Source organism: Ammodytes marinus, assembly GCF_949987685.1.
Source record: "Ammodytes marinus genome assembly, chromosome: 5".
In the NCBI taxonomy this organism is placed as follows: domain Eukaryota; kingdom Metazoa; phylum Chordata; class Actinopteri; order Uranoscopiformes; family Ammodytidae; genus Ammodytes; species Ammodytes marinus.
The window spans coordinates 19,632,998-19,651,507 of NC_137234.1; the positions used below are offsets into that span (position 1 = coordinate 19,632,998).

The following is an 18,510-nucleotide window of genomic DNA, read 5'->3' on the forward strand; positions in this document are numbered from 1 at the left end:
TAAAAGCAAGCAGACGTAGACGGACGTGAGAGAAATGAGGCCAGCTGCGAGGACAATTTGGGTTGTCTCAATAACAGGAGGAACACCATCATGCGTTCCTCTGTTGTAAAAAAAAAGTAAATAAAAATTCTGTTTCCAGATTGGCATATTGATGTGTTTCATTTGGTGATGGTGAAATTGCAGCCACAGTGGTGAGCTAATAAACTATTTCCTCGAGATGCCTTCCCCTTTTATTTTCCTGACACAAATCTAGGAAAATCTCCACCCCACACACGGAGCTCTCCTGCCGAGAGAGAACAATCCAGAGCTTTGGTCTGGTCTGAGAAATCAATTTCCCTTTCAGATCAGTCTGACGGAACCTGTGTGGTGGGCGAAGGAGCTCGTCTTAGCGTCCCTGGCTAATCTGGAGCCTTTCTCAGGCGCTAGTCAGCTGGAAAAGTTTACCACACGAGCTCCCCGGCTCCGAGCAAGAAAAAGGGGGGATTTTCTCAAGCATTCCCTGAGCTGGATTTTCCACAGAGCTCAGGCCACACGGAAAAACAGAGAGAGGGATAATAAGCAGAAAGGACGGAGAGAGAGAAGAGGCTTTAGGGGGAGGAGAAAGTTTGCTGTGCTGTCACGTCCCCGTTTGTAAGTTCATCAAAATGTTTTTTTACTTGGAGTTGAAGGTGCAGTTGGCGATTCTATAGAATGCCTGTTGTCCAAATCACTTTTGGTCAAAATCAGTGAATATCTCCTCACCATCCGCTATGTACGTAGTAGGTGTGTGTGCTCAAAAAGAATCTCTTGGCAACTCACAATTCGATTCCGATTCAGAGGTCAACGATTAGATTCAAAATCGATTCTCAATGCATCTCGATGCAATTTTTTTTAATGTACATACCCATGTGTGATTTTCAAAAATATATGTATATACACATCTGAGTTTGCTACTCAGAGTTTGCTAATCACTTCCTACTTTTGTGATGATCATTAAAGACAATCAACAATTCAACAAATCAGTTACCTTCTCTAATATTGTATTAGAGAAAAAGCATTTCTTGTCACAAATATGACTTTCTATGAACAGTGCAATAATCAATGCAGCTTGCATTTCAACACAATATGGAAGTACCGGTATATGTAAAAACTAAACTGATTCAGTATTTTATTTATAATCTTGTGAATCATGTTTCTATAGGATTTCTATTCTATTATTTTCTATGTCATTTGAACACATTGTGCAAAAAGTATGGCTTGGAATTCAGCTCTCATACAAAAACGTAAACTGAAATAAAGCCGGTGCAGGTCATATGGGTTTGCTGCTCTCAACCCTTTTGTCGCCACTTTTGTTAACAACTCGCACGTGTGTGGTGTGTGAAGCAGTGGCTCAGGAAGTTCTAGTATTTACGAATCGAATTTCAAAATGTATTTTTTTAATTTTAATTTTATCTTTAATTCCGATTATTAACTTATCTGAATCGATTCGGAATCATTCGAGAGAGAATCGCGATGCATCGGAGAATCGATTATTTTTCCCACCCCTAGTGATGACTCATTGAAAGTCTGATCGAACAGCGGATATGAAGAGCTTATGGATCTCTGCTTCCTCAACACTGTGGATCAAAATCTAAGGGGTTAAAATCATACATTATCCAACAGTAATAGCAAAGGAAAGCAGTAGAACAATATTGCATGTTGCAGAGGGATCAGGGGCCTCATTTATAAAGCTTGCGGCGCACAAAAACCTTGCGTAGACGGGAAGAAATTTGCGGGAAAATGTGCGGTGGCAAACGTTAGTATTTATAAAGACATTATTTGCGGAGAAGTGTGCGTATTCCTACGCCAACCTTCGACCATGCGTAGAGCTACCGCAAGGTTTTCCTGACTCGGGGAATCAGCGACACTCAATGGCAACACCACGAAATAATGCTCTGTCATCAGAAAAACACAGACAAATGATGCTTGGCATCCAATATATTTAGTCAATAAAATATATAAGCTTACCTATAGTTGTGAATATATGGCTACTGTAGTCTATGGCATGCAGTTGTGATGTAGGTTGAATTACTGATCAAGTAGCCTAGGTCTACATGCTTTGGTTATATTTTATAAGTTGAATCTTATAGCGCTACTTTATAATAATATCCTATACGTCGGGAGGAGTGGCCAGCGGGAGAGCAAATTTTAAGAGGTGTGTAAAAAGTAGTTTTGTACAAAGTTAAGCCCAACAGATATTAATTAAAACTGTATATTTCGTTAGATAAAATCATGTTATGAATTTAGCAAATCATTACACACATCTCTTTCCCATAACAATTCACCCTGGAAGATATAACTATAATCTGACGTTGTTGGAAATGTGTGGATCTCACGGGAGATAAACAATTCTCTCGAATTGACTATGCATTATTTCACTTGTCACACCATATTTTATATAGGCCTACATATAGGACTACAGGTAGGCCTACGCTAATACGTGATATTTTATACAGTACAAAGTTGGGCGAAACTGCTTTACAAAGACTACAACGACTGTGCCAATCATGATATGTGATAAGCGCGCGGGTGTGTAACCTATGTGTGTGTGCCAGTTTCTGCAGCACATGCACGACGTCACAGGCTTTCTTCCTTCACAGTCGCTTTCTTTGCGGCCGCGTTGCCTCCCTTTTTTCCTCATGTCAGTCAAAATTCCGTGCTTATTAAGTGCGTCATCATATTCAGGAGCTATTTAGCATTCGCCATGTATGGTAGATTGTGGGATGAAACTGGGAGGTGAAGTGGGAGGACACGGGGTGGAGATCGTCTGCGCACAATTCACCGCAGGTGGGTATTTATAAAGGGAAGATTGCGTGCAACTGTGCGCCGCACAGTTTTATAAATCTGAATTTTTTTTTGCGCAGCACATTTTTGGCTTTCTGCGGACGCAATGTTTTAGGATGGTTTCTACGCACACCGTTATAAATGAGGCCCCAGGTGATATTGCTTTCATATTGCGAGTGCTTTGTTAAAGGTCAGACAGAAGCCTCCCCGGAATGTAGCTGTAGTAACTGTCTCTAACACGTTTCTCTCGCCGAAATAAACAGCAAGTAAGATGACAGCAATAAGATGGGATCGGCAACTAGTTGGGTGGTCGTTATCCCTGAAGGCGAACAGCTAGATGCCTGGGAACTGTGTCAAGAGGTGTGTGTTGCATGTGTTGCGTGTGTCTGAAGGAGCACAGGGGGTCATGACTTACCCGTGGGCTGCTGAGAGGGCTGGTGGAGAGGCCGGAGGAGGCTCCACTAATAGACCGCGACCTGTGGCACAGACACACACAGACACACACACACACACAGACACAGACACAGACACAGACACAGACACAGACACAGACACAGACACAGACACACACACACACACACACACACACACACACACACACACACACACACACACACACACACACACACACACACACACACACACACACACACACACACACACACACAGGGGGAAGAGATCATTTGTAGGGATCAACATGTGTACCTCTTACATGTTTCAGTAAACACAGGTGAGAGCCAAGAGGTTGCATGTTGCACAGTGAAAAAAACACTATGCCATGTGCTGTTATTGTAGTCAACACAGGAGAACACAACATCTACTACTTAAATAAAGAGGGTAAAAGCATTTGCACCACAGTAACAGCGCGTCAGGACATCACTAGCATTGACACCCAGCAATTAGTCTCAAACCACTTAAGCTCAAACTTTGTTTTCAAATGTGTTGATTGGACTGCTAATTCTCTTGAAAAATCCATAGGCGGCTCGCCACGGATTAGCATTCAAATTAGCTTTCCACCCCAAATGTAGTCTGCTAATAAAGCAAACTTGTTGGGGGGAGAGGGGGAGAGTAGGACACTTTGGTTGAGTGCCATTTGTCATGTTTTTCTTTTCCCGTACAGATGCTGTCAATAACCCCTATGAACAGAGCCCTGCTCCGAAATTAACAATCACAGGACAATCTGTCTCCATCAAGCACACACAAACACACACACACACACACACACACACACACACACACACACACACACACACACACACACACACACACACACACACACACACACACACACACACACACACACACACACACACACACACGCACACACACACACACACACACACGGCCTGTCAACACTGGGGAACAACAGCTGCTCACTGTCACAACACTGTTTCCTTTTGTCATTCAATCTAGTAGTACTCCCGACCCCCACCACCTCCTTTTCCCATCCCTTTATTTCCCTATATTTCAGCACTGATGACAGATATTCTGTCACTCTTTGAAAAGATGAAGATACAAAACACTATCACTAGTGTTTTGCTTTTACTTGCCTGGTTGTAGAAGAGGACCACACGGCTAAATGTGAGGGGAGAATGAGTGAGTTTAGGAATGATGGAGGACGGATGGAAGAATGAAGAATTAGAGGGATGGATTGAGTAATGGAGACTGATGATGTGCATTCCTGATGCTGGAGCGATCCCATGGGACCACAGAGTCCTCCATGTATGGACACAAAACTGTTGTACATGGTTACAGCTGGCAGCCATAAAAATTATACTGTTGCCATCATAAGAACAAGTCTGGGTGAAGATCTGTATGTATCAATATTCAAGAGGTAATAGCACTTATTTGGGTCCAGTCATCGATCCTCGTTTTAACTTACAACCACTTAAATGGCGGAGTCAACGATTCTGGAGAATGCTTGTTGTCAAAATCACTTTATGTAAAAATCAGTGAATATCTCCTCACAACCTCACCGTACTCTGTGTGTGCTAAAAAGATCCAGTATTAATACACAGCCTAGGCTGCATGTTGCTACGTTGCCCCTATGTTTACATACCGGTTAACAGAGCCTATGGCAGTGTATTAATACTGGCTTTTTTCTTTCACACACACACACACACACCCACACAGTGCGGCCAGAGGGGTATACTACGAAGCGAGATTAAGGGCTGAGCGAGGTCTGTTGAGTCTAAAGCGGTCTAAAGCCAGAGTTTTCAGTATCACGAAAGGTGGCTCTCTTTTTACCTGGCTAGATCACCGTGGTAACAGAGGCTGCACGGCTAACCTGCTCAGACCAGTTTTTGTTTCAGAGTTTGAGCTTAAATTCGGCTCTTAGAGCGCTGCCCTTCAAGGAAACTACACATTTAGAAATCCCGCGGACCTGACTATATTGTCTGAGCGCTACATTCTCACTGAGGAAACTGTTACATCTAAACTTATTGATCAGTAAGTTAATGAATGAAACGAAGCCGTGACATTAGGCTTACAGAGTGAACTGTAACATCGCGCCGGGGCTTTTTGCCACATACAGTTATTGAAAATGTAAAATAGCCCACACCTAAACTGTATGCAGCGCCACTCTATGCTCTCCTCTCAAATGATTTTACCTGGCGATATACACACACTGGCTCTTAATAAAGCGTTCTATAAAATCACAGGTTGCAACATTATTTCACTGTAGGCTTCTTTCTTTTCATCAGTAGCGATTACAGTTGGGACGTGACAGCTGACAGCTGTCACAGTTCGGACATCGTTGCAGACTCGCAGGTTAAGCTTCTCACAGTAGATTCATATTTGTCCGAAAAATCCAGACTACAGGTTTTTTAATGTAGGCCTATTGGTATTTGTAAGATTCAAATAAAAGGCTAATAGTCTAAATCAAAATTGTATTCATTATGATGTGGCCCCAAACTAAATGATTTTCCATAGGCTATTCATTTGGGGACAGTGTCAGACTTAAATTACATTCTTAAGTGTGGGACTATAGGCGTAGTGCTATAAATATAGCAAAGTAGCCTATATATATATTAGGCTAAATGGTATAGTGTTTAAATCCGAGTTCAACGTTTCATTGTTTTATGTCACGTTACGCACTGCGAGAACGATCGGCAAGATAAATAAATAATTTTAATGCTGGCAGCATTCCACTCTCCTTAGCCTATTTGCAGTAAGAGTTTTTTTCGGCTCTCTGTTTTCTGCTGTAATAATTCAGACTGACAAACTCTTCCTCTTGAATGAAGTTGGCGACACACTTTTGTTTTACTCAGCTGCTCACAATCAGTCCGTTAGTGTAAAGTTAGTCCAGTCTGTGCGGAAGCAGAGTCAAATGACGGTCAAATGCCCCCTCTCATGGGGACGCGCACAGAACCTGAAGCTGAAACCCTCGTTCAACATAAGAGGTTGATAACTGCCTTCGTGATACCGGTTAGCTCTGAGCGAGGGTATGTGTTATGTTGAACCAGATCAAAAAAAGAGAGCCGGGCTCTGTTGAGTTTGCTTTGTAGTATACCCCTCTGGTAGCGGCTCGTGAGGAGATATTCATTGATTTTGTCAACAAGCGTTCTCCAGAATTACTGACTCCACCTTTATAAATAAAGAACTGATACTAAAAACAGGAATCTTTCATCCCTAACAGCTACCATGAGAGAGAGAGAGAGCGAGAGAGAGAGAGAGAGAGAGAGAGAGAGAGAGAGAGAGAGAGAGAGAGGACAATATAGAAACACCCACTCCCATGCTATTTTTGTATTTCTCTCCCTGGCCCTTCTGTTTCACACACACTCATGCACACATGAGTAGTCGACGTTGAGAGCATGTTGGCTAGGAGTTCTTGTTTCAGACAGCAGCTGACCAGACAGTTGCTATCATTTATATGTAAGCCCTACGGTCCACTGAGACATGCATGCCTACAGTGGCTCACTACAGCAGCACCTGTGCACACATACTCAATTGCACTTCATCTAAACATGGCCAAAAGACAGCGTCCTTGGGCCATTATGACCATATTGTTACAAGCACTCTGCATCTGTTAGTGTTGGACCGGCGTGTCTATAAAGCTAATGTTACAGATGGTTAAATGCTGTACTGTAATGGGCTGTCAGAGGCTCAACCTTGCTTTCAGAGATACAATAAATTCTTGTTGACGAGTGTTTTATTCATAGGGAACAATATACACACATCAGCAATCATTTATCATCAATCAAATAGAAACATCGAGGCCATGTTTTTAAATCAGTAGCCGAGGAGATGCTGAACACAGCTGAGCCCTCTGTGTTTTTATTGTGCGCTAGCTTGCTTTAAAGTGTATTGGGTAGTAGTATCTAGCCGTGTAGAAAGCTTTGGTTTCATTCGTCCAAGATTTGATAGATCCATTTCTGCAGAGATTTTGGTCTCCACAACAAAAGACATTTGAGGTCAGTGGAATTGTATTTGTGTTCACAGCATTTAAAAAACACAAGTCACATGAACCTAAAAGCAGTAATTAATAGGCAACTACACAGGGACTACAAGTCTAAAATAATTGTAATTAAAACAGATTATGAAGAGTCACTGGGATACTGTTTCCAGAGAGACACAGTCCTGTTTGATTCTCAATACTGTGAGCGTCAGCAGTGGATGAAAGTAAGAACGTTTAATTAAGTACTCTACTAATTTTGAGATAATCGTTCTTAAATATTTCATCTTCAATGATACCCCTCTGTGCTGGGAGAACCCTTCTCCTCTGAGAGGAAATGTACGATGCACATTTTAACTCACATTTTACATTTAACTTTCACATCAATTGTTATATCCTCCCTTAACGATTGTTCAAAATATAATTTGTATTGCATTTATTTTCATATAGCTACAAGCTTTCTACTTGTATTCCCCACATCTCAAGAGGGAAATACTGTACTCCTTAGTCCCCTAAATGTATTTTGTAGTTGCTTGTTACTTTTCAGATTAATATGTGTATACTAAACCTGAGATAAGCTTATAGAAGAAACATTCCAAAGCACTTAACACACGGTCCAACTCCACCAGATACAAGTCATGATAATATGTGAACAAAACTGTAGGGACACTTTGCTGCAAGTTCATTTACTGAAGTAGGCTATACTTTTTAATGCAGGACTATTTGTTTTTTACATTGTGTTATTGCAACTTTTACATTACCACCAATGGTGAGGGCCACATGTAATTCCATTCACCTCATCTCATAAAGGGATATCTCACCGGGGCAAATAAAACCTAAACGAGTTGCATCGGTAGACACCACTGGAGGTATTTTATTTTTGGCAATTTAAGTAAAGTAACTTTTAGAGTGTGTGTGTGTGTGTGTGTGTGTGTGTGTGTGTGTACTTTCACCCATAAATGACTGTGCAATGGCGTATATGTAATGTGTGTACCTTATGTGTGAGTGGCTACCCATTCTTGTCTTTCTATTATGCATTAGTTCTCAAGTTAACATTTACCACATGCCTATTTTGGAACGGGGCCCATGTCCTCCCTGTGTGTGACCACCGGCTGTGTCAGAGAGCCATCCAAAGCAGCCGTGGGGGTCTAATGTTGGGCCATGGGGGATGGAACAAGTACAAGAGCTTCTGGGATGACAACGTGGGCCGAAACAAAACGAAAGCGAAGCAAAATGAAATTGATGGTGTCAGACGGCGAAAAAACGGCGAAAAAATTAACAGCATCAGGCCAAAAGTTAACACAATGTTGATGCTCTGCTAATGTGATTTAAGGCAAGTAGAAAAAGTTAAATTTTTCTCACTCAACCTCCTCTCTATTGACATGGTCATTTTATGTAGAGATATTCATATACATCACATTGTTTGAATGAATTTCCATAAATGAACCCTGACAACTCCCTGAGGAAACCCTGAGTGCATTAATATTCACAGCCCAGCTCCTCAAATTTCTAAATGCAGCGTAAGACCCATGCAGTTTTCGTTCGGTAGAGATCTGTGTTAAATGGGCTTTTATTTGTGCCCATTTGAGCCTTTTAAATAAATTAAAGTCAACTATTAGCACGGGAGCCTGACTTATTCAGACTGCTCTGACTAGCCCAACTCACTCAAACTGCATGAAGCAACTACAGTAGATCTGTAAAGAAGGAAAAGAAATCTATTGATATTCACTTCTTCACACTGCAGCACTTTTCCATATTTCATTTACATATCATTAACCTCCCTTCATTTCTCCTGGCTTAACATTTTAAATTAAATCAGTGGGATTTCTTGTGCTTTGAGTTTTGGCATTAAATGTCTCCGTAAGAGACTTTGGGTTTTATAAAGAATGAAACGGGCAGTTCACGTGAGAATGTCTCCCTGTGGATTTCTCTGCAGCATTTATCCCAGATCTATTCAATTATACCTCACAGAAGCAGTCAAATCAACCACATGTAGGAAAAAATGTAGCCCGGGCAGTTGATGGGATTGTATCTGCTTAAACGAGATACGTTAAGGGGCAAAACGCTGCATTAGGGATTGAGGATCAGGCATCTTTTCGTGGTGTAATTTTAGATTAAAAAAATAAAAAAGTTTTCCCCACTCTCTCTTCCACCATTTACGCTAGTGGAAATGTATCACGTCAAAACACATGTTTCAAAGTCAGCCCTCTTTCCCCTGACAGCCTCTGATCTGAATTTCTGAAGTTCTATGAAATCTTCTGCGCTGTCGACAAAAGTTTGCCGTGGGGGAAGGATAAGGTTAGCTTCAGAGAGAGAGAGAGTCAGTCAAATCTTTGGACGTATGTGCTTCCCCCAACACCATCATCTCTTTTTTTTTTTTTTTTTTTTTTTTTTTTTTTTAACCTTTATTTATACAGGTAAATCCCATTGAGACCGAAGACTCTTTTGCAAGGGAGACCTGTTTTCCTTTCCCACGTTACCATTCACACACACATTCATACACCGATAGCAGGCTAACTATCGACATTCACACGAGGCAAGGTGGGTGAAGTGTCTTGCCCAAGGACACAACAACTATGACACAGGTCTCTCTCTCTCTCTCTCTCTCTCTCTCTCTCTCTCTCTCTCTGCCCACACACAAGCACGTACATGATCAAACAGGGTGCACACAAGGACGCAATGAAAGGCAGAAAAAGTGCAAAAAGACAACAAAATAGTTTGGGACTGAAGGTCAGCTGCACACAAGGAACCACACTAGAGAGAGGAGAGATATTTTGGTGGAGAAGTAAGAACAAACACACTGATTTAGAGTAGCAATTAAGGAAATCTTTCTTTGTTTTGTTTTTAGTTTTTTAATGACTGCGGCTGCTGATATGTACAGTGTGCAGAATCCACACACAGCACTATTTCATATGCTGGCACCAATAGATTGGACATAAGAGATTCCTATGGGTAAACCTAAAAGGTCCTGATTTTATTTAAAAAAAAGGGTTACAAATGATAATTTCAGTGCCCTTTAAGATGAGTACTCCGTTCAGTTTTAAGAAAGTATTATTAATGCTTGATAAAGTCACTGCAAACTGGCCTATTTTGGGATTCTGGGTGCAACTGAAAGAGTTGAGTTATAGACAAGGGCAGATGAAGACAGGTTCTAAACTCACGCAACCTTCAAAATATAAAAAAGAGATGAGACTGGGGTTTGCCTGAAGGGATTACAGGCGAAAGAAACTGAAAATTCAGAGGCACCAGACAACAGAAAGAATTAAGCAGTGTTTGTGTTGGATTTTTAAACTTCTGAAGTGGCTTCCCTTACTGTTATCACATGGGAAATAAATCCTTGATATGTTGTTGTTAGCAAAGCACTATGGCTGAGGAGTAACGTATGCATCTATTACATTCACATACACATTTGGGTGAATGTTCAACTATAACAACCATATATAGCTCCGGAAAAAATTAAGAGACCACTCTAGATTTTTCTTATATCTTCATCTCTACATTACTTATTGAAAATGCTCTTAATGACGAAAAATTAATTGGAATTTGGTCGAAATGTTGTCAGCAGTTTATATTATAAAACCAAAATGTTCATTCTACTCAAATAGTAAAACGAGAGACACTGACCATTTGGAGTGGTCTCTTAATTCTTTCCAGAGTATGTATGTATGTATGTTTCATCCATAAAATACATGCACCCGCTGCCTCTACATGTAAGTCGTAAAACTCTGAAAGCTTCTGCCGGCTCTCTGCCCATTTGCCTATTATTAGGCATATCAGGTTATCGCCCCCTCAGATTCAATCTTCCCCTGCTGTCACAAATGTCACTGCCTCAGAGCAGAAATGTGGGGTGTGATGATATATTGGTTGTTGGAATAAGATGAGGAAATAGATTTTAAATCAGTCCGCTCTGCCTTGGTGGGGGGGTGGGGGGGGGAGGGAGTGGTGCTGTCTTGATTTGAATGCTTCTAAAATAGAGAAAATAGAGAAATGTTCTACATCCGGAGAGAAAGTGGGACACAGTATGGGAGAACTGATTATCAATGCGTTTCACATTATGAAAGGAAGAGATAATTGAGCTAAAACCGGAAAAAAGGGGGGGGGGGGCTGTAGACGTTATGCTCTGAATTGCAAATGCGCAGTCGTTCGGTTTTCAAAATTCACTTAATTAGAAGTGTCAAACTTTAAGAAACCTCTAATCCAAAACTGTTGACTCTGTGGGACCCGGCTTCTTTCAATTACTCAGATGAGTCAGAGCTTATTGAAATAGACTTGTTAAGCCGCCACATGTAGCATTATGCCCTCACCGTTTAGACCAAGTATTCTTCCAACAGTAAAAAAAAAAGCACCACTGCATCTTTCTCCTGCCACGGATGTCCTTTAGGGAGGGGGGAGGGGGGCTGAGACACGGAGCAAGTGGGAGGCGAAAGTGTGAGTGAGTGAGTGGCAAAGTGAATACCTTTCTTCTTTTCTGCGTTTAGTACTGGCGTCAGGAATATCCAAGCTTTTACTGTACACTGATTTACTACAGTGAGACAGGAGACAAAGCGAGCAGCAGAGCATCAGTCGCTGTTTATGTTTGTCCACAAATCTAGCCTTTGCCGACACCGGAGCCAGACTCGCACTGTGTTACCATGCTGAAACTACACTGCAAGATCCTCTACACCAGTGGTTCTCAAAGTGCGGCCCGCGGGCCAATGGCGGCCCGCGGAAGCATATCTGGCGGCCCGCGGCCCGCATTGAATTATGAATTATTAAAAAAATAAATAAATAAAAATTATCATATTTTTTTTTTTTTTTTTTTTTATTGAAGCGCACGGAGGGGATGCGTCCCCCGTAACATTAAAAACAGTACAGGGGTCGAAACACTTGAATATCCCTCCTAATTGTTTGTATTCATTCCCCACTTATTAAACTTGCGAAGTTCGGCTGGCCTCTGCCTCTCGTTGCAGACGGCTGGTCAGCCTCCCGCAGTGCAGCAGGCAGTGTAGTGGTCCCAATGTAAGTTGTTAGATAGTGAGCTTGTCAAGCCCAATACGATGCACTGTCTCACATTCAAGGTGAATTAGATTAGGTCAAGTGTCTAAGGATGGATGCTAACATTATCTGGTTTCTAACTCTTTTGCCTAAAGTTTAGCTAACAAACTAACGTTAGCTAGCTGCTGATAGCCATGGAACTATCTGCCTAGTTGACTGCTGATAGCCCACCCTGTTTATTTCCAAAGTATAGTGTCATAATAGTTAACACTGCTGCTGCATCATGAGTAGTGAGTCCTACAAAAAAACACTCCAAAAGGTGATACGTTTTCAATGTGTAGAACGTTTTGAACAATAAAGTAGAATAAATATTTGAATGCAATACAGAATGCCTCAGTGCCTTGATTTATATTCCATTAGATGTGTGTCAATGGGAGCGAGTTGTCTTTTCCTTAACATTTCCACCATAAATAAATACAGAAGACACAAATTACTGCATAAAAATTAACCAAAATGCAGAAAATGAAGTGTTCGAACCTCAAATTTTTCTGGGGGACAACCCCCAGACCCCCGCTTTTAATGTGTGTTCCCCAATGTTGAAATGAGACCTAGCCCTTCATTTATTACTTTAAATGTGTTAATTACACAGTATTGGATGCAGACCAATACATGTAAACTGTAAAGACGCAAAGACGCTGGCCATTGAAATTATTTCAGTTTTATAATTTTTTTTCCTTCGGCGGCCCTCGGTCCAATGTTGGGTTCCTAAATTGGCCCTCAGCTATCAAAAGTTTGAGAACCCCTGCTCTACACGTATACACAAACACACACAGACACACTTACAAACACAGCTATGTCTATCTCTAGTCTATTAGATATTTTGAAAGTTGTTCTCTTCACCTCCACGCGTACCTTTGTCCATGCTGTGTCATGTCTATAGCCCTCCTGGCCGGTACAGGTGACCCTCCGTCTGTGACACTGAGCACCTCCATGGACTTTCTCTCTGGTCTCCTCTTGCCGTGACGGTTCAGCATGGGAGAGTCCACACGCTTCTTTGGCGGATCTGCGCGTTAACAAAGCCAGACAAACGAGATGGATTTTTAGAATCAATTTGATGTACCTTTGCGTAGATTGCGTGGATTTCTACATATCGAGTGGCTTCTTCGTGCATCGTGTGAGTGTTTGACTGATGCTCGGAGCTGATCACATTGACATTCCAGCTAACGGTGAATAAGTAATGCTTTTTCCACCCAGACCGTGGACTAATGGCCACTGTATCGACTGTATCACATACACTCAAGAGGGCAGTCTATTCGTCAAATTGACGGTATCTCACAACAAAAGGACACGTGCAGATAAGCCCCCTCTTCCTATTGCAGTGCTGTCAGAAAAGAAAATCATTTTTTTTTAATGAGTGAATATCTGAACCGAAGCCGTCAGAGCTGACAGTTTAAAAAAGTATGCATCTATGGCCTATTGACACCTGCTTCTATACTGGAGAGCCAAACCACCTCTACTGGAGCTGATCCAATTTTCTTCAGAGGGAAGAAAGAAAAAACACTTCAGAACGGTTCAGAATTCAGGAGCATTCATGAGTTACCTTCTCACAGCCCTTAGTCCTGTCTAAATTGGCTGGTTTTGTGTGGGTAAACAGCTATCTATTCAACGCCAAAAACAAAAACCCATTTAAAAGGAAATACGCTAGTCTCCTGGTAGCATCGTTCAGATATACTGTGTGCAATAGCGTGACTAATTTACTGATTTATTTATATTTTCTCCTGCATTCTTTGTTATTATACATTCTTTAATCTGTGCTTGTTTGTTTTTGGTCTGGGGCTCACCGATCTCGTTGCGAGGGGGAAGGTTCTGGTCCTCCTGGCTGGGGTACCTTTCCTTACGGTCCAGTAACAGGAAATAGATCATCTTTTCTTGGTTGTCACTGCAGAGAGACACACACAAGGAGACAAAATGAAAAAAGACTATGCTGAGACATTTGGAATAGAAATAGAAAATGTTTTTAAACAGATGAGGATCATTTCAAATACATACATGTCTTAACATGCAGAATTCATATAAGTATGTACAGTATGTCAGCATATGTCTGCAAGAGCCCAAAACCAATATATTAAACTGACAAAATTAGTAACAATGAATAATGTCCTTTAATTGTAAAAAAAACACACTTAACAGCGTCCATCATTAAAAAACACGAGTTTAGTGTTACAGTTTACTAAGTCATCATATACTATTCTGCATGAAGTTCTTAGGCTTTGTCCTCCTTTCCCCATACATGGAGTATCCTGGTAAGTTTGTAAAAAAGTGTCAAGTCATTATGATTTTGTTCCTTTTTTTCCCCTCTGTAAATCATGCAGCTTAATATGTAAAGCCTTTAGGCCAACACTCTCTATCAAACGGCCCAGGATTTGGCCCTCCATAATAAAGACAGATTGGAAAGCAGTGGGAGGCAAAAAGACAAGGACCTGCAACTTCAGCTAAAATCAACCAGGGGAAGGGAGATAGAGACTGCAGATTTTTTTTCCTTTAGTCCAGCACTATTATGGGTTCGTTCCCAGGAGAAAGGAAGCAAAACGGAAGAGATGGGCGGAGGGGGAAAAGGGATAGAGAAATGCTTATTTAGTTTTAAATTAAAGAGGCAGGGACGATGTAAAATAGAGGGATAGGAGATATAATAGTAGCGAAATATGAAATAAAAAAACTACATAACATCTCCATGTAAAAAATGAATGAAGTAATCCTCAGCACAAATGTATTTTCAGAGGTGCATAAACACAAACACACACACACACACATGTGGCAGAGGTACAAACATTAGTAGCAGAACATAAACTGTGGGACCCGGGCGGGAGCTTGTTCGTGGTGCGAGCAGCCAGGATGCGTTTGGTGGGAATGTATCCAGAGGCAAGTGGTGTAAGCGCTGTGTGATAACAGTTTAAGTGATCTATAGCTTTTGACATCTAAAGTGACAGCCTCACAGGGTTTCATAAGAGCCGGGGAAGAAAGGAAACCAAGGCTGTCCATCTATAGGCCGCACACCCCTTTCCCTCTACTGCAGTATAGCACCTTCACACAGCTCCATTCTTTTCACCCAATCTCTGGCTGCCTTTATTTTGTTATTTTCCCGCAAACTGGTTCACCACCTCCACCACAACACACACACACGCACGCACGCACGCACGCACGCACGCACGCACGCACGCACGCACGCACACACAATCTTTCTCTTCCCTCCCTTTATCCTCCCCACCATTCACTCACTCATCTGAGAGCAGGTCTTTCAGTAGTTTGTTTTTGTCTCTGAAGCAGCCCAGGGAGTGCATGCTGTCCAGTACGTCTGGGTCGACGTCGTCCGCAGAGGGCAGGCTGCGGATGGTCACCTTTCTGGGCACGGGCTGCTCCGGCTCTGGTTCATTCTTCCCCGCTCTGGGAATTGCAAAGAAATCACAACACAACGGAAGGGGCAGTGTCAGACATGTTTTAAAGTTAAGTAAGTTTAAATACGTTGACTTTAAAGGTGCACTTTGGAGTTTCAAAGGAGGGAGTTTTTGTTTACATTCACAGAGCCCGCAGTTCATTTACAAAACATATTATGTAATACTTAGTATTGGATAATGCTATCATCATAAACCAAACTGTGGGCCCTGCTGCTGTAAACGACAACAGTGAAACAGTAACTTTTCAGGAAGCTTTCTAACTTCAAACAGTGTTCCATGGATCCAATTTTCTGAGGAAAATTTGTTTATTCAGTTATGAGAATATACCTTAAAAATTACTTATCCGACACACCTAAAGTTACATAGTGCACCTTTAAGGTTTTCATATAGTGTATGGGTGTTATGGATCTCACTTATTGACAGCTGTGCAGACTAAATGAGCAAGAACCGTAAACCGAATATGAAATATGTGACGGAACTCAGTGTCTCTTTGCCTCTTGGTCATCTGGAGATGTATGCCTCATTATGACACTGGCTCACATTATGAAACATTCACAGTCACTTTATTTCCAGCAGGTTTAGTCATTTTTCCAGCCATCTTCAGAGGGTGAACAGGGATCATCGTGATCACCAAGATGCAGACAGACGACTGAGTCAGTCCTTTCAGTTACCTGAACTTGCTCTCTCCCCCTGGCTTACTTTTCAAGACACGCTCTCTTTATTATTCCCTTTTCTAATAATAATGTCCTTTTTTTCTTTTTATTCGCTTTATTATTTTGGATTTCAAACGAGCGTCTATTCTGCACCGACAACATTTTTCTAGAGAATCCCTGAAACATTCTCTTTTTAAGAAATTATTAAACTTTTTCCCAATGTGCCAATACACAGACTCTGGAACACAGTGATTCACGGTCACAGGTAACCCCCTCTACTTCTATTTTCTTTCCTCCGTAGAACTTAGCGAAGCGTTAAAGCCCCATAGGCAGCTATTAAAATCACTTCCACCTTTACATGCTGCTCACCCCACATAACCCCCACCCCTTGTTTCACCATATGCATGTGAAAATGTGGTGGCATGGGTAATGAAAACATAAAAAAATGATAAACAGGACCCTTGTTTCATTCCATTAAACGGCTGACATGTAACTAATGTGTGTTGCCCACTTAGAACTACACTCAGTCCCCACTTTATTAGGTCCACCTTGCTAAAATGATTGCAGTCTATTCCAACAGCCCGGCAATAAATCCTACCTTAATGTTTTAATTAACTGTTTTAAAGAGGCGTTGACCTCTATAAAGTTGACTCCAGACCTCCCCTCTCTCAATAAAAACAGAACATAATAAGCTGCATGAAGGCTGGATTTACAGGACTGTTCTATTAAACTGCAATCATTTCAGCTATAGGTGCCTGCTATACTAAAGCTACCACTCCCGTCATTAGTGATCCTGGTGAAGGCAGTTTGGCCCGGAGCTGTCCTTTCAGCACCACAGCTCTGCTCTGCTGCTGCTGCTGTAAGGGCAGACTGTTAGGAAGCTCACCAACTAATACAATAGAAAAGTGTGACCTCATTGGATTTTTGTCAAAACCAAAACAACAAAAGCTTTTGTTTGTGTGATTTGGATAGATGGCTGCCCATGTTGAGTTGCTCCTGGGGAAATAGCCACAGCCACATTTGCCAGACATAAACGGTGATTCATTCATTCATTCGTTCAGCCAGTCAGTTGGCCAGCCAGAGGCCGACAGCCAGGCAACTTGCTCACTGACGAAGCCCCCCTGACATTAGTCTCCTCTCCCACCTCTCCTCTTGTCTCCTCTTGTTTCCTTTATCAGTCTCGCTGTCTGTTTGCATGATCTTTCAGTACGCAACTTAAACCATGACTCAAGCCCTTTCCAGGATTCACAACATCCTCCCATGATTCATCTTTGCTCTTGCTTGTGTAAGAACCTTTACCATCCTATACATTTTTTTTTAAATTACTTTTTCAGTGATCCACTACAACTTCCGAATGGTGCTAATCTTATTGTCAGAGCCTTTACAAACACCATTCAATGTTTATTTTATTATTTAAAAAAACTTTATAAAAAAATCTATTTGTGAACTGAGACACACTTTCTCAAAATAATTATGTTAGGTTAAAAAGGGTTGGCCCACTGTTTATGAAAGTTAAACGGTGGGGGTACGCTGAGGTTTAGTGGGGTTCACATCCCTGCTTGTTCTTCTCTCCCCTGTTCAGCTGACCGTATGTTGCACATCCTCTTTCAGGCACTGCTAATTTACCAACACATCCCCGAGAGTGGAGTCATGCCCCTGCTCAAATGTACTCTCTCGTGCCGAAAGGGCCGAAACTCAAAGCCATTTATCATGCGGTAGCTTCCATAAGGGTCGACAACCCCGGCAGAATAGGTAGAAAGGGATAGAGGAGGAGAGGAGGAGGGGAGGAGTACTTACATGTACCACGTGTGCTTCTGGATCTGTTCTAACTGTAAAAAGACAAGACAGAAGAAAAACAGCAGGTCAGTCACTAAGCAACGTAATGCACTTGATTTGCATCATTTTATTATATATTCTCTTTGGTGTCTGTTTATAGAAAACTTTGGTCTACATGACTCCCTGAGCTTGTTGGCTTAATGGAAACACAACAGGACAATACGGGCCGCAGATTGAGGGGTGGGAGTAAAATAATGAGGTCTTCAAATATTAATACCGCCAATGGGAAAAACGTATTGAGAAAAAAGAGCGAGATAGACAGAGGTGTAGCTATGGGGTAAGAGAGGGAAGCAATACCGCTGAGCTATAAACAGAGAATATTATCTCCCTCACACACACTACCACTGACCCAAGCCAAGCCCTCGGGGTCCAAAGGGAATCTCCCATTCTCATTATCTTC

General features: G+C 41.7%; 1 protein-coding gene across 1 annotated transcript in view; it reads right to left on the minus strand.

The window, feature by feature from the left end:
• LOC307250986 (serine/threonine-protein kinase BRSK2-like) overlaps positions 1-18,510 on the minus strand; it is a gene marked incomplete at both ends in the record, with an annotated part of 167,716 nt that overhangs the window by 13,594 nt on the left and 135,612 nt on the right. Inside the window, 6 exons of the mRNA XM_080028278.1 lie at positions 3,218-3,278; positions 11,652-11,717; positions 13,082-13,232; positions 14,011-14,108; positions 15,446-15,610; positions 18,072-18,103. Coding sequence (XP_079884404.1) covers positions 3,218-3,278; positions 11,652-11,717; positions 13,082-13,232; positions 14,011-14,108; positions 15,446-15,610; positions 18,072-18,103 — 573 coding nt within the window. The remainder of the gene's footprint in view (positions 1-3,217; positions 3,279-11,651; positions 11,718-13,081; positions 13,233-14,010; positions 14,109-15,445; positions 15,611-18,071; positions 18,104-18,510) is intronic.